We start from the raw sequence: 16,344 nt of genomic DNA, 5'->3' as shown, positions 1-16,344 counted from the left end.
AAAATAGAATCCGAGACTGAGTTTTTTTTCTCGATTGATTTGAGCAGGTACCTTGGTCAGATAAGTCTCTAGAACTTTGGCGATATGCCGCTCCCAGCCCATCACCACTTCTTCTAGGCTGACCACTACGGAATCGTCACGTGCAAGCTCATCTTCATCGCGATCGGTCGCCAGCATATCTGTCAAATTAGGCATCGGCAAATCTATTTCGTCGCCCACGTGTTCGCACACCCTGTAATATTGATTAAATAAGAATTTTTGGACTGACAAGTCACATCAATTTTCTTTATTTAAAAAAAAAGTTGCTGGTCTTGTGGGCTATTTGTGATTTTATTTATTTATAAGCTAAAGTGTAAAGTGTGTCCTGGCTCTCTGGAATATATTTTTCTTCAAATTTACGAACAAACGTCAGGAACAGCTATGGGTTTTCTATTAATACTAATCATCAATTACGGAAGCTTTTGAGAAGAAATCTCTCGACGCCTTCCACCTAAACTCAAAATTATGGAAGCTAATTGAGAATAATTTTGTAATTTGGCCTCAGGGTCAAGAATTTCTATGAGATTTTCCTAACCATTTAAACTCTACACACCGTAACATATGTTTTACCATTTTAGAAAGTAATAATAGATTATTATTCTTATTAATAGGAAAGCATTGAATCATTGTTTGCAGAAAACCTACACCGACCGATACCTTAATGCATTGTCACATTACTATCCTGCCCAAAAATCATCTGTTTTAAATCCCGTTCTTACAGGGCCGTTAAACTCTCTCAACTCGAGTTACTGACCCGGAATACAATGTCTTACATCTGCTCTTCTCTCCAATAATTTCCACATTACAGATATTAAGCGTTCCACCACAAAATACAGTACACTCTAACCTTCCAATAAGATTTACAAAAGAAAATGTCGCGACATCTTCGATCCTTCAAAGACAAAATTCCGATTGAGCTACCAGGAGTTTACATGCGGCAGCAGTTTCCGAACCCAATTATGAAACCGGACATCAAATCTTATTCGACAAAACTATACAATTCTTGCATATAATCTACTCTTCTACAAACGAAAAATCCAGGAATCCGTAGAAATGTATAAGCAACCAAACAACCATAACCGCGACCTTTCCCCTGTATGGGAATCAGTCATCCGTGACAATGTTCATTCCCCTCCTTTAGCTTCGTCCCCCTAAAACAGTATATAAACTGACGCAGGAGAAATCCAGAAGTTTTGTAAATAATGGAAGTTTCTTTGAAAAAAAAAAATGTTGAGAGTCGGAAAAGTCCAGCAAAGCACATTTCAAAAATTCTTACATGTTAATTTCTTTATTACATTATAATTTCTATTAGTAAACATAATAGTAAAATAAAATAAAGAAACATAATACAATATTTAATCTTTATATGTTTAAAACACCTTATCAATGCGTACTTGATGCTATGCCCAGCAAAATAGGTTTAATACCATTTTCTTTCCTCAATTCTACATACAATACAATGTTAAATCTGAAGGTGACCCTAGGCTAAAAGGCTCTCTATATAAAGACCTTCCAGATTAATGTGTGCGGCTGAAATAGCTGTGCTTAAGAGAAAATTGAATGATTGGCTCGAGAGTTTAGTCGAGGGTCATAATTGCAGCATTTTGTTCTTGTTCTTTGTTTTGTTTGTTCTAGCTTTTATACTGCTGCCTTTCTCTCTATTTGCCTTTAATAAATGTAAAAGTTTTGTAAATTGGTTAAACCGCAAATAAAAAAAAAAACGTTTTTAAACCCGTTTTAAAATTATTATAATTTTTCAAAAATTTTATGAACGACTCATCGGGTCCTTTTTGTTCCAATTCTATATTCAATTCCAAATTTGAATATAGAATAATATTGTTCATTTAAAATGTCTAAATATCCTGGTGAAAACTGATGATTATTGGCATTAATTTAAGCAAGTAATGTATGTTTAAACAAATGCTTGATCGTTACCCTCTAGAACTTACAATTTTCCTACAAGTGCACGTGCAAAACAAAATACCACTTAATAAACAAATAAGAAAATTAAACAAAATTGTTACTTAAATAGTTATTTGTGTAAATTTCATGACTTTTGGAAACAATCTTATTAGTGAAAAATAAAAAATTCTAAAAATCTATTTCGTTAAATTCAAATAAAATAAAATAATAATTACAAAAAAAGTGTTTATGTAGGTAATTTCCTTAAACAAATTTCTCCTAGATTATAAACCTGTTAAAATAAATAAGAACTAAAAGTTCAGATTTTCAGGAAATTGTATATTTTTACATGACAATTGTTTCGACAACACCGTGTCTATCAAATATAATATTTACAAAATACCTGCTACTATATATACCAAAAAATGGTAATAAAACTTTAATTAATGTTGTTGTGAGAATTTAAGTTCAATAAAGGATAGGTATTTAAATCTAATTGATCGTTAAGCAATACATTGCTTACATTGCTTAACGATCAATTAGATTTAAATACCTCTCCCTTATTGAACTTAAATTCTCACAACATTAAATAAGGTTTTATTGTCATTTTTCGGTATATGTAGTAGCATGTAGTTTGTAAATATTACATTTGATAAAGACACGGTGTTGTCGAAACAATTGTAATGTGAAAATATATAATTTCGAGAAACTCTGAACTTTTAGTTCTTATTTATTTTGATAAATGGATTTTCATCAAGTAAAAGCCACCTCAGTCAATTTTATAAACCTGTTTATTGACTGACAAACAAATGGATAAATTGGACTTTCCAAAGGTGCCAACACTAAATTCTTGTTAGATTGAAGCTTGAAGGTTTTGCCACCACAATTAAAAACATACCACTGCAGAGTCGAAGACAGAGCCGCGATTTCAGTGACAAATTCGTCCTTGACGGGAGTGTCCGACTTGGAATCTTTCTCTTCGATGAAAGCTTGGGCGGTGCTCGTGCTGGCAGTCATCGACAGTCGTTCGATCCCCCGCTTAGCCCTCTCGGCCACCTCCATCGACGATTTCCTATATTCGTGTTCACCAAAAATCGAAGTACCGTGGAAAGTTCTATCCTCCTTGGCGCTCACTTTTTTAGGCATCCGTTTCTTGGAAGCAGGTTCAATAAAACACAATTTCGCCAGAGGCAAAAAGAGCTGAAAAGTTAAGGTGACGGTGGAGGTGTGGAGGAGCGTCATTACTTTGTTCGTTGGGTTGTTTTATTTTATTTTATTTTATTAAAGTAGGCAAAAGGTTTGGCAATAATGAACAATTTATGGCTAGGAATTTTCTTATCCAAATTCAATTCAATATTCAGTTAACATCAAAATCACTTGAAAGAGTCAATATTCTTATCTCACGAAACAGTTGACACTGAAAAATAACAACGTTTTCTACTCCAGAGAAAGAAAAATGAGATAAAAATGAGATTACCTGCATTCTTTTTCACATATTAGCACTTTTAGCTAGTTCACAAATAAGAGAAGGTAAATTGATGCATTGATTGATAAAAGGGACTTCTAAGTATATATTTATTTAATACAAAAAAAGGAAAACATATATGAACTAAATACAACTAGTTTAGCAAAACATAAGAGACTTAAATGTAGACTATCTGCATACTCCTCTCCTCCAGAACCATGAAAGAAAAAGAATTGAATGAAGCTTCTAAGGGGGTGGGTACTTAAATAACTTCAACCACTGATATTACCGTTGAGAGATACCAATTTGAACCTAGCTCTGTCCAAAACAGAATTGAATCGTCGTTAATTACAAAGTTATCTTGCAAAATGAAAAGTAATGTCAAGTTTATACGTTTTCCAGTTCGATTTTGTCCATGTAGACTGCAGCTAGAAAATATTATCTGGAAACAATAGATGGACTAAGGTATCCCACCCCGTACCTTCCAGACCTCCAAAACTACTTGATCTGTGCTGGGAGGAGAAATATCGGTCGAAACATCTGTGAGACATAATTGAAGGTTATTTATGCGAATGGTGTCCGTAATCGTTCTATTTACGGCGTTGCTACACCAAAAAACCTTTTGCCATTTCGAAATTCCTAGGATAAAGTGCTCGATCGCGGGGCAAATTCTGCGGGATGATACCTTATGAACAAAGTACAAAGGAACCAAACTCGACTCCTTTATAGCAAAGACATCGCAAACTTGGATGCTTTTAAATGGCAATCAGGGAAACAACGTTTTCCGAATAGAGAGTCAGCTGTTGAATTGTAGCGACCCAGAACGAAATTCGGTACAAGGAAAATGCCTTCCAAAACCTTAAAATCCCTAGGACCAAGTTCAGCAGATCTGGTAAGAAGCCTAACCCAGGCTGGTGTAAGTCGTATTGCTCGTCGTTCATCAAAGATCTTTCTTTATCTAGAAAACTCATGTCTAGACATCGGGTTGTTCGTAACCTTCTTGTAAACAAACTCTCTAGGAGAAATGTTGGACGCGAAACCGTCCTGTCAGAATCGTAGCAGATTTCCATCTCCACGTTTCCCTTGCCAAGTTCTTTCTCCATATGACAGCGTTTCTTCTTTGGCAATAGCTTTAGAGTATCTCACGATATGCCTAAAAGATCGGCTACTCTAGAAGGATTGAGAATCCACTTGGATACATTTACTGTCCAACCCAGGTAGCTTAGAAGATCCACTGTTATGTTTACGTGTCCCTAATACTTGAAGATCTTGGTAAGCAAATAATAGGTCCTCCAGATAGACGGCAAGCTTTCAACATCTTATACAATGTGCTCCCAATTCATAACTCTTGTGAAGGAGGGGCACTGGAGTGATCGAAAGACAAACAAGCCCTTACCTCGGTCTGAAAGGAAAATGGGGTGAGATTCTCTTATTGGTATGTGATAATAAGCCTTTGCCAAGTAGACGCCTTTGTGCAGCAATTGGAGAATCGTTGCTTGGAATTTCTTTGGATCTATACTTGTTCAACTGACCCATATTGAGGATTTGTCGTAATTTGTGATTTTTCTTAAGTATTAGAAAGACCTACAATCCTTTAGCACCTGAGCTAATATTTTGACTAGCTTTAGAGTGAAGGGCACGCTTGTTGGCGGGAAGACAACTCAGATGGCGTAAAACGATGTTATGTTTAATACGCATTTCGGAGCCCGTAATCTTACCCATCGTTATACAAAGTTCCGCAGCTTCCCCCTTGGAAGTAAGTATTTGGAATATTTATGTGGAAATCTCTTATCCCCTTAGGTTCTATAAAATTTATCCTCTAACTTTCCATGTTCCATCTTAGCCAACAAAATCGCTTGAAAATTATACTACGAGCAACACATGAAGTGGAGGATATAATAGGATAGTGGCAAGGCAAAGCGTCCTTGTTGTTAGGCAGCAACCTCGGAAAATTTAATGGAGATCTTATCTCCTCCAATACCGTTAGCGTCTGCAATAAGAGAGCATGCTTGTACCCAAAGAGAGATCCATTTTGGCTTGTAACTTCTTCTGTACATCCTTGTATCTAATGTTACGTCTCTTAATCTGAAGGCGAGAACACTCCTCAAAATCGATTCAATGATATTCCGGAGCGACCTCCTAAATTCCTTGTCCCTTGCTCAATTCAGTGCAGTTCGCACGCGATTCAGGAGGATAATTCTCTTCGACCAACGCCTTTAGTCTATCGAGAATCAAATCATTTTCTTCGTCTCCGCCGATTTGTCGAATAAATAAGCCAATCTGTATTGCCTTCCACAAGAACCATAAGATGCGACTAGACACAATGCAAAAACAGCTGAGTAATAAAATTCCGACTGCGACTGCTGTGGCAGCGGCCAACGAGCATTCCATATGCGATATTTTATGGCATGAGTCGGAGTCGGAGTACCACCATCACCAACACTTACCTTCACATATAAATGATTTTAATAGCCCTGGCACACTCTTGCATAACTCACTAACTTCCTTTTGAACTACTGGAAAACAATCGCCTCGTATCGGAACCGTAAGATAGAAAGATACCAAAGCACTCGCTAACAGTGCTAATGGGAAAGGGTCAAGCCGAGCTAAAAATAATATACGCGTAAAAGATTTATCCAAACCCTTTTTCCTAATCTCTACATCACATAGGTGTGAACGAAAATAAACCAACCAAACTAACCAAAATGTGGTAAAATATTAAAAAATTCAATGAACAAAAGAGTACTTGAAAACTCCTAGATCCTGAGATGTAACTACTAGTTCCATTCCTTATACTGCCTGAGTTCTATTATTTAAAAACGATTTTAACAATTTAAATATATTACCACTAATACCATAATTATATATTTTTTTGAGTAGCACATTAACATTTATAACTTCAAAAACCCGCTTTAAATCGAAGATTATACATTTCAATTTTGATCTCAATTGAGAAGAAAATGGCTATAGAGTGACAGTTGAGAGTTTTTACGAAAGGCGAATTTGATATTTCACAATAAATTATTGCTTTCTAAGAAAGCTTGTTGGTGGGAGGACAAATCAGATGGCGTAAAACGATATTATGTTTAATACGTATTTCGGAGCCCGTAATCTTGCCCATCGTTACACAAAGTTCCGTACCTGCCCCCTTGGAAGTAAGTATTTGGAATATTTACGTGGAAATCTCTTATCCTCTTAGGTTCTATAAAATTTATCCTCTAACTTTCCATGTTCCATCTTAGCCAACAAAATCGCTTGAAAATTATACTACGAGTAACACATGAAGTGGAAGATATTGCCCAGACGCACGTAAAAGGGTTTCTTATAGATCTTGGAAAACACGGACAGCAAAGCAATACCTTTATAATTATAAATTAACCTACTATCACCGTTTTTATGTAGTGGAGATACTGTTACATGGTTTAAGCAAGGAAGCTACACAGTAAAAATTAAGTAATTTGCAAAATATGTTGTTAATGGCCCCGTGATAAAGTTAAGTGCATACTTTAAAATTAAATATTATATTATAACCAGAACTATTTTCCAGGCTATTGGATATGGATATAATGGGCAATTCTATGGTGGAAGAAGCTTGACAGTTCAACAATAATTTCTCTACACTATCAATGAAGTGGAGGTTGAGCTGACCACCAGCAGCTGTTTTATTATAGATTTCCTTACTATCTGGATTAAGAAAATATTTTGAGACTACAGAAGACGAGAGCACGTTTTTTTAAATACCAGAACGAATTTTTCAAAAGTGAACGTGCTCTTACGGGTGTCCAAAAACTACTCAAACTCTTGGTCCAAGTCGTTACCCAGACCATTCAAAATCAAGCAGCAGATCTTCAACAACTCAAAGTTTGTATTCCTGGTTGAACACTTTTGAAAGATTTTTTTTAGTTTTTTTCTGATTTAAATAACTTGGACAAAGGGCCGAAATTTTTCGTGTTTTTTGAAAATTAGTTAAAAAGATGTATGGTTTTGGATGAACATTTGTTACGATGACATTTAGGCTTAATGTTTCTCGGTATGGTGAATTTCTAAACAAGTTGATTTCGAGAGACTCTGGAGTGCCTAGATCATAGTTTTTCCGGTTATACTGTCGGCTTATAGTTCGTATTATTATAGTTATTTGTTTTTAAGTAATTGTCTTATTTATTTATTAAGGCTGACTCAACACACGCTGGGACACACGCTTTTCGAGAAAATCGAGTCGGTCCCAAAAAAATTTTTCCGAATATGCCGAATTTCAACTCAGCAAAATGGCCGCATATGTTAGATTGCCTCAATATTTTGCGGCCGCTGCAGATCGTATTAGTATTTAAAAATTATCCGCTTTCATAAAAGTCTCGTAGGTCCTTTACGGAAACACAGAACAACATTTTTTTTATAAAAAATGTTTCGATGCTGAAACGATCCCAACAAGTGTTTTGTTGTTTTGTAAAGCATTTCTTACCTGGTGCGTGAGAAACGACACTCCACGCGCCATATTTCCGTCTACAACTCCCACGAGGAAGTAGCCGGGCATCTCGGCATCGGCGTCGTCCATTGCTTCGAATGTTGGTACCCCCGTTTCCGACTTGCGAAACATGTACACGAATCGTCGTTCGCTATTTGTCGGCTCATCATTTATCCAGTTAAAATTGCCATGAAGTATAAAATCGGTCACCGATTCCTGAACGATTTTCTACGATAAAATTGAAATACATAAAATCTTTTCTTGTTACAGAAATTGTTGAAACTGTACCTAAAATGTTTAAATGCTAAATCCATAGAAGATAAGGCATATAACAGAGCTAAGCGAGAAACGCGAAATAAAATAAATCATTAAAAAATTAGATGTGGGATAGAGGGAAGAAGGCAGGTATATTGGCGGAAAAAGGTGTACAGAAGCATGGCGATTTATTAATAGAAGCCGATCATCAGGCACTAGAAAAGTATCCTTTTAGAATATGTCACAAAAACAATTGATACAGCACAACAAAGAGCTATTAATAGAAACAAGAAAGAGAACATGCCAATTGACATTGAAGGAGAACAAGTATAAATAGAAGAAGAAACCAAACTGAAAAATGGTAAGTCATGTGGACCAGGGGGAATATACTCAGAATCATTAAAATGCGGCACTGCGAAACTAATAACAACGTTGTTACAACAGTTGTTAACAAGTGCCTGAATGGTCAAGAAGTTCCTAGTAGCATACATATCCTCCATCTACAAAAATGGTCACAAGGAGGAGTGTCAAAATTGGAATTGGAAGAGTCAGATTATGTGTAGCAGATGATAGAGAAAAGGTCCCCAGTTAATTTAGAAACATATATCTTATTCATCGATCTCTCGAAAGCTTATGATAATATACCCACTAGCAGGCTCTGCGAAGTATTGCAAGGCACCTCCATCAAGCTATCAAAAACCTTTATAACAACTCCACTTCAAAAATAAAAACAGAAAACAAAGTGTCCAGAGATATCTGCGTAACAAAGGGGCTTCGCCAGTTGCGCTGTATATCACCAACGCTTTTTAAAATTTATGTTAAAGAAGCCTTACTAAGCTTTACTGAAATAGAAACAAAAATGTCCGGGAATGCGAATACCCATAACAGATAGAACGGGATTTAGCTTACAGTTTACAGACGATCAGGCAGTAATAGCAGGGAATAAAGAACATCTAGAATATATGACACATAAATTAAAAGAAACCTATGAACATTGGGGACTGACTATGAATGCTGAAAAAACGAAATATCTATTCGTAAGAAGGGAAAGTGGTAACCTACAATTGGAAAACTTAGAGGAAATAGAAGCCTGTGGAGAGTACAAATAACTAGGGGTTACACTGGATAAAACAGGTTCAGATGACAAAGAAATAAGAACAAGAGTGATACAGGCACGAAAAGCAATTAACTGCCTGAACGGAATCCTCTGTAGTATAAAATATATCGGAAATTAAGAAATACAATATATAACACTCTAATTAAAAGTAACTTAATGTATGGTTCAGAAACTTGGAGAATGACAGAAAATCATAAAAAAATTGTTGTGCATCAACCGATGCACTTAGAAGATCAGCAATAATATCAAGAACTGAAAGAGTTGGAAATGAAAGTATTCGGGAACAAATGGGACGTCAAGACACAATCACAAAAAAACAACTGATCTGGTAGGGCCATGTACAGCGTATGAATGACAAAATGACAACTGATTACCTAAACAAACAATGAATTGAATATCACACCACCGAAAAAAAATGGTGTCAAAAAAGAACATGGCACGAGAGAAGACCGAAGTCAATGGAGGCTAGATATCGGAATTGTAATTTCTATCTATTTTACCAAAATAGATGTTATATACGTTTTTTATTTGGAAATCATCTATTAATCTTCAAAAAAAAGTAACGCAACGTTATTAGCAAGAAAGTTAGCTAGTTAGTTCGATATAGGGAAACGATAGGGTGTAACTAGCATTTTCGAAATAAAATTGCACTATTTGCAAGCGTTGTTCAGGCGTGAGTCTATTCATGATGAATTGCCAAATCAAACTGAGAATAAATCACTTGACAGCTGTTAAATCGATCCCCATCTTGAACAGTAATGCCAAATTAAAGTTCTATACATCGAAAAAAAACACCATTACATACAGACGCTCTAGGCGAGGCCTTGGAGGTATATTATTACAATGGAAAAAAAATGGAAACTTAAAACCAGTGTTGTTCTATAGTCGGCAAACAACGAAAGAGGAGCAACGTTATGACTCATACGAACTCCAAAAATGGAGGTCGATCTTAATGAAGATGATTGGGTATTATCGGCAGATGTGTTTTAATGAGAGTTCGACTGTTAATCTCACATATTATGTGAAAAATAAAATGTGATCGCATGCCCTATTACTAAAAAAACCCGAATCGAAGTTTTCATGTCAATATTTTAAAAACCTTTTAAACACCCTGTATAACACTAACGAGACACATTTTGTCATATTAGACCCAATAGAATTATTATCACGAGTTTAATATAGGATTGCCCTTTGACGCATTCATTACGGACCACTTTGTATCAATTAATGTGGCTATACAATGGAAAAGGCATATATTTATATATCTTGTTCCTCCTTGTTATATATACCGAAAATCGTCCTACAAAAATATTCCATCCATTAAATGAAACTCCAAAGAACAGTGACATACATTATTTCAGACACGTACTGCAAACCAAAATGCAGGCTATGCAGCGTAATTATACCTAATTCCATTGAAATTATACGTATAGAATTTTTATCTTACTTTGATTGTAAAGTTGCTAATACAATTATCGAAAAGTAACACCTACCGGCACATAAATAATTTCCTGCTCCTTTTCCTCATCGTCGGTATCTGTTTTTTCCAACGGCGTCTCTAAGAAATTAACACGAAATTTACCCAATTCTTCACAACTTATATGGTATACGAAATATGGTGACCACCAAATGGGACTATTTTGACACCGAACGGTCACACCAATTACAAATACGGTCTACATACATAAATTTTGTCGAAAACCTAAAGTTTTATTTATAATAACTGTTTCGAGATTGAGATTTGTATTTTAATCAGACACTGGTTAGTCTGTGACATCCAACAATTAATGGGTATATACTTCAATTTATTCATATTCACTTGCGACATTCTTTTAGCAAAATGCAGACTAGATTCTTGTAAATATTTCACAATAGTTTTAGTATGGCTTTTTTGCCAGTGTATCGCGTGACATTCAATATTCCAAAGCCTGAACGTATTGCTCTAAAATTTCTAAAATCTAATCCCGACATTGTAATTCTAAAAGCAGATAAAGAAAACGGTTGTCATGAACACAAGTACTTCATTCCTTTCGATTCATTGAACAATTAAAGAGCATTACGTTGGATCCACATGATATTCTGGTTAGATTCTGGTAGAATCCCTGTTTACGAAAGTCCCTGAAAGTATCAACATTATTTCAGATATATTAAAAACTGAGAATCTGAGACCAAACCTTCTCATCTTAATTGAAAAATGCTTGTTTGGGACATATTTTTCTTGGAACGGTCAAATGTATGAACAAAAGTGGGGTTCTCTACTATCACCCTCCATCGCGAATATATTTGTGGAGAAGAAAGCAATCGACACCTTCCATGTAAAACCAAAATTATGGAAGCGCTTGGCTGATGATACTTTTATTATTTGGCCTAAAAATATTATCCCATTCTTAGATATACTTATCAATAGAAAATCAACCTAACATTGGATCATTCTGTTTACAGAAAACCACTGGAATAGGGATGAAAATATTCAAAAATTGTTGGATACATTATTGGTATTCTACGAGGGGAATTAACTAAACAACAACAATTAGACCTATTTGATTAATCTTCGATTCTAAGTATTTGTCATTTTGACACATTCGCTGGAAGGTCTGGTTAAATTTCGCCAGAATGTTAAGAGCTAGAGAATTTTGTTTTAAAATAAATTCAGCCAACTCTTGTTGGTTGTGCAGAAATTTTTAATAAGGTGCTCAAAGTATCAAAGGACAGATCCAAGTACATTTATCAACCCCCTTTTCGGCTGAAGAATAGGTGATATTTTATTTTCAACCCTATTTTCCAAGATATCTAGAATATTAATATAGTTTTGGCTATCATTAGTCGTTTCATGTGTACCGATAAAAGAACAAATCAAATTCAGGATGTGCAAAACTCAATGAAAATTCTATGAAAAATAATCCTTCTGACCTGAACTGGTTAAACTTGTATTTTTATTATTACGTTACAGTTTCAATATTATCAATTAATTGGTCATGTTTCGACATAAATGAGCAATTGCAAGTTACAGTACTAGATGACTATCCTTTCTATAAAAACTAAAGTCCGAGCGGCGATATTGCCCGTCCCGAAAATTCTTGTCCTTGCGAAAATTAGCGATTTGGTTCTATTTCACCATGATCAATTATCAGAAATCCACTCTGTCAAACACTAATCGTCAATAGATCCGTTTTCCAGTTAATCGATGATACGAAAAATCGACGTCGCGATGCGGTACACTAGTGAATTTCAGGAAATCTTATCGACTTATCGACTACTCGGGACGACCGTTGCCTTTTTAAAATAAAATTTTTATTTTAACAAGATGTTCTATATAACAATATATCTTAACTCACTCCTGGGAAAATGAAAAATTGCTTTTTTACATGAAGTAAAAAGACTCCGATGGCTCAGCATTCCGGGATCGTAGGTGGTGAGATAACTCGCGTTTTTTTATTTTATATCATTTTAACTTAAAAAAATATATATGTTTCTACGATGTGTAAAAATCAAAAGTTTAAGTTAATTTACTTACTTTTGATTTTCTTTTCGTAATACTGCAAAAAATCCTTCTCTATCGATTTCATAATCACTCATGTGTAATCGAAAGGAAACAACTTGGTAATATTAAATATTCCTCAAAACTTTAAACAGGGATTTTTTTTAATTGATGCAAATCTAACCGAAATGAATTTCTATATATGATTTGTGGAAAATTGCTGTCGTCTATAAAATCCAAGGAAAACTGACCATATATATATATATATATATATATATATATATATATATATATATATATATATATATATATATATATATATATATATATATATATATATATATATATATCGATTTTTCCAACTGCAGGCACTTGTAATATATGTTGGGCTCATTTACCTTAGTGGATAAATACAGGGTGATAAAAAGCAAAATTAACAATTTAAATGAAAAAATCGTAAAATCTTATTGTTCCAAACTGAAACACCCCACTTTTATAATTTCTTCGGATTTTGAATTTTAAAAAGGGTGACATTGTATAAGTTTTTGTCTAGTTGAAAACGTTGTTGGCTTGGTGTGAATTTATAAATCAGTATTTGACAGTTTTATGTCGCGCAACAACTTATTATTATGTTAATACAAAAAAAAATGATTCCATGTCTGTAAAACGTGTTTCTAAAAAAATAATTAAATAATGGAGAAAACACTAGTAAAAACGCAATTTTTATGCGGTTGCCTTATTGGTTATTACCTTATCATCCATAATGGTAATAAAATTGTAAAATTTTCCTTTCACCTAGTGTTTAACAGTGTTTCTTGTCAGGTTTTTCTCCATTTGAGTATTTTTCAGCAAAAATCAAAACATTTTTGATAAAATGTCAAATTTAACTAACTACTGTGATAATTACTTAATTACACGGCATAATCTTAAACCATTATTAAAAATTGGCAATAAATTGTAGGTGTTACTTCTTTAAGGAAATTATCACTATATATAACAGAGGCCTTTAGTCGGAGAAATGTGCTAACGTCACTTTTGACATAAAATTCAAAATATTTTAGAAACGGTAACACTTTGGCATAGATATTATATACGATATATATTTAGAAGTTCCCGAGGTGTTAAAAAAGTCATGATATACAGAGCGTTCAGTTTAAAATAATAAAGTTTTTAATTGTATACAAACAACCTTTGTATATAACACTAAATTTTAGTTACTTTTTAGTTACACGTATAATTTTTATTCAACCTTGTTCAGTTTGGGTCGGAAACTATTTTAAGAGGGTGTCAAAGTAGTCCCTTTTGACCAATTTACCGTCCTGTGATTTGGTCTTCTTCGCTCGTTGCGTGCCAGCTTTCGGCTTCCGACCTTTCTTCTTTTTTCGCACCTTATCAACTAAAAATTAACATTTTAATAGCATTTCTATCAACAAGTCAAACAAAAATTTAACAGCCTCTCTTTCGGTTTTCTGCTGAATTTATGAAAAAAAATTCTTATGTAGGCTTTTTTTGTGAAATCGACGTCTCGCCAGTTTTATTGTTTTCTTCGGGACTATCGTGCTCTTAAATGAACTAATATTAACAAAAAAACAGAAAACGTAAATATATATTAGACAATACAGGTTACTATTGCTATACATTTGCCATTTTCATTGTAATTTGTGAGTTATAATTGTGACTTCAGCAAGCCATTCGTTTGCCTAGGTCAAAATATAACATTGGGATGACCTTGCTTCCTACAGATTAAAGGGTAGAGCATACAACTGGACAGGCTCCTAGTTCAATAATAGAGAACAATATGTTCAAATACCATAGTAAACTAACCCTAATAACAACAAAATTACGTAAAAAAGCTTAATGTGACGATAAGAGTGCCTCAGGGTTCAGTCATGCGACCGTTTTTCTTTATTGTCTAGTTGAATGACTTGTGATTGTTAGGCTGTAAAGTTCACAGAAAAGGCGATTATATCTGCTCTCTAAGAGGTGATAAACAATTAGAAGTGCAAAAGTGGTTCTACCAAACTTCTTATTCTTTGTACTTGACAAACTAAAACAAATTATTTCCAAATTCATAGCCCCAAACAAATAAACAAATTTTCTCTCAATATAAAAGTTGCTGAAGAGGGAGGATGACACAAAGTTCCGAAATTTAATACAAGTATTAACAACTAAGCAAATTATTAATATTTATTACGCAGACTTCCTTCGCAGCAGAAGGTGTCTTCAAAAGCCAGTAGAGAGCCTTCAGGGGCATGCTCCACCGGAGACACAATGAGTCGTATTTACCTCACTTTATAAGTAGGCAATTGTTGACTTTGGCCGGTATTCATGTTATTGAACTTAGTATTCATATTCTTAGAAACAAACACACATTTATATTAAATTGTGAAACAAGTAATTGTAATAACTGCAATTTCGGTAACCTTAGAGCCCTGTTTAATCGTCTAGTTTGCGGAGAAAAGTCTCTCTCTTCTGAAATTAATTTTTCGTAAACCCTGCACGAAACTATCAATTTCTTAATATCTAAACCTTTGCCTTCTTCCGCTTCCGACAATTCCACGTCTGCATCGGTAACTTCCGCCGATGGAATCGTGGACGCTTCCGCGTCCGTGGCTGGCGATGACGTCCTTTCCGTCCGCGTCGTCGTCTCCTCGTCCGGCTTCTTGCGTTCCGTTTCCGCTTCAGGCGACGATCGTTCCCCTAAGTCGCCCTCGACGTCCGCAATATCGGGAGAGGTCCGAGGCGACTTCCGTGCCTTTTTGCCTATTTTGATGAGAGCCTTGCCACCTTTTTTCTTTTTCGTTAACTTCTCCGTCGCGATTGCCACCTCCGTTTTGGGCTTCTCTATTTTAACTATATAAAAAGCAAACATATATACTAAAATTCAGTTATGTACTTAAGAAGAGCCTTGTTGAAAATATTTCCTTTGACTAGGTATCTTTGAATAACGCTGCGAGATGAAAAGTGTACAAAAATTTATAAAGATTGGTTAAATTATAACTTACAGACATTTATATTAAATATTCATTTCGTAGAGAATTTTATGATTTTTCCGCCCATGCTTCTACAATTCACCCTGTAACTTTGCACAAGTTTCTTTATTGTCAACAGGGCCACTACGGTAAAAATTGATGCGCTTCTGCCAACAATATTTTCGTAGAGATGGGAATGATCTTCCGCGCATGCCTCTAACCTGCACTTTGCGTCATTTTCTTCCTAAACAGCTATATCTTCACACTTAATTTGTTTCGCAGAACAGTAATAAGATCCAGACATATTTTGGGAAAATACTTAAGGAAAAATGCCGCAGCCAAACTTTTTGGCGATCTGTCAACGGCCAAGTTGTTGATAAATGCAAGGTTTGGTTTAAATTTTGTTTCATGGTATTAACAACGTAGACGGGGCCTCTATATCTCTAGTGGCTAGTATCTAACCAATACTCTTAAGGCATTCCACAACCAGGCTAACACATGGTCAATACGTTCGGATGTGGCATTTTTACTGCAGCATTTTCTTCAAATATTTAGGCAAAAAAGAGTTGAGGGTTTGGATATCGTTGTTTAGAATTAAAATGTAGTAGGGCCACTACTACAGATTCTCAACCAATCCTTTCATTTATTTTGATT

The 16,344-nt window shown here is 34.8% G+C and overlaps 1 protein-coding gene across 1 annotated transcript in view; it reads right to left on the bottom strand.

The window, feature by feature from the left end:
• Positions 1 to 16,344, bottom strand: part of LOC132697435 (dynein axonemal heavy chain 10) — a 104,341-nt gene that overhangs the window by 63,474 nt on the left and 24,523 nt on the right. Inside the window, 6 exon segments of the mRNA XM_060662956.1 lie at positions 52 to 232; positions 2,840 to 3,141; positions 7,866 to 8,096; positions 10,734 to 10,798; positions 14,034 to 14,114; positions 15,248 to 15,571. Of these exon segments, the coding sequence (XP_060518939.1) occupies positions 52 to 232; positions 2,840 to 3,141; positions 7,866 to 8,096; positions 10,734 to 10,798; positions 14,034 to 14,114; positions 15,248 to 15,571 (1,184 nt within the window).

The sequence above is a fragment of the Cylas formicarius genome, unplaced genomic scaffold (genome assembly GCF_029955315.1).
Source record: "Cylas formicarius isolate icCylForm1 unplaced genomic scaffold, icCylForm1.1 PGA_scaffold_10__41_contigs__length_53128322, whole genome shotgun sequence".
Lineage (NCBI taxonomy): Eukaryota > Metazoa > Arthropoda > Insecta > Coleoptera > Brentidae > Cylas > Cylas formicarius.
The sequence above is the reverse complement of the archived record's forward strand: the minus strand, read 5'-3'. Positions and strand labels throughout refer to the sequence as shown.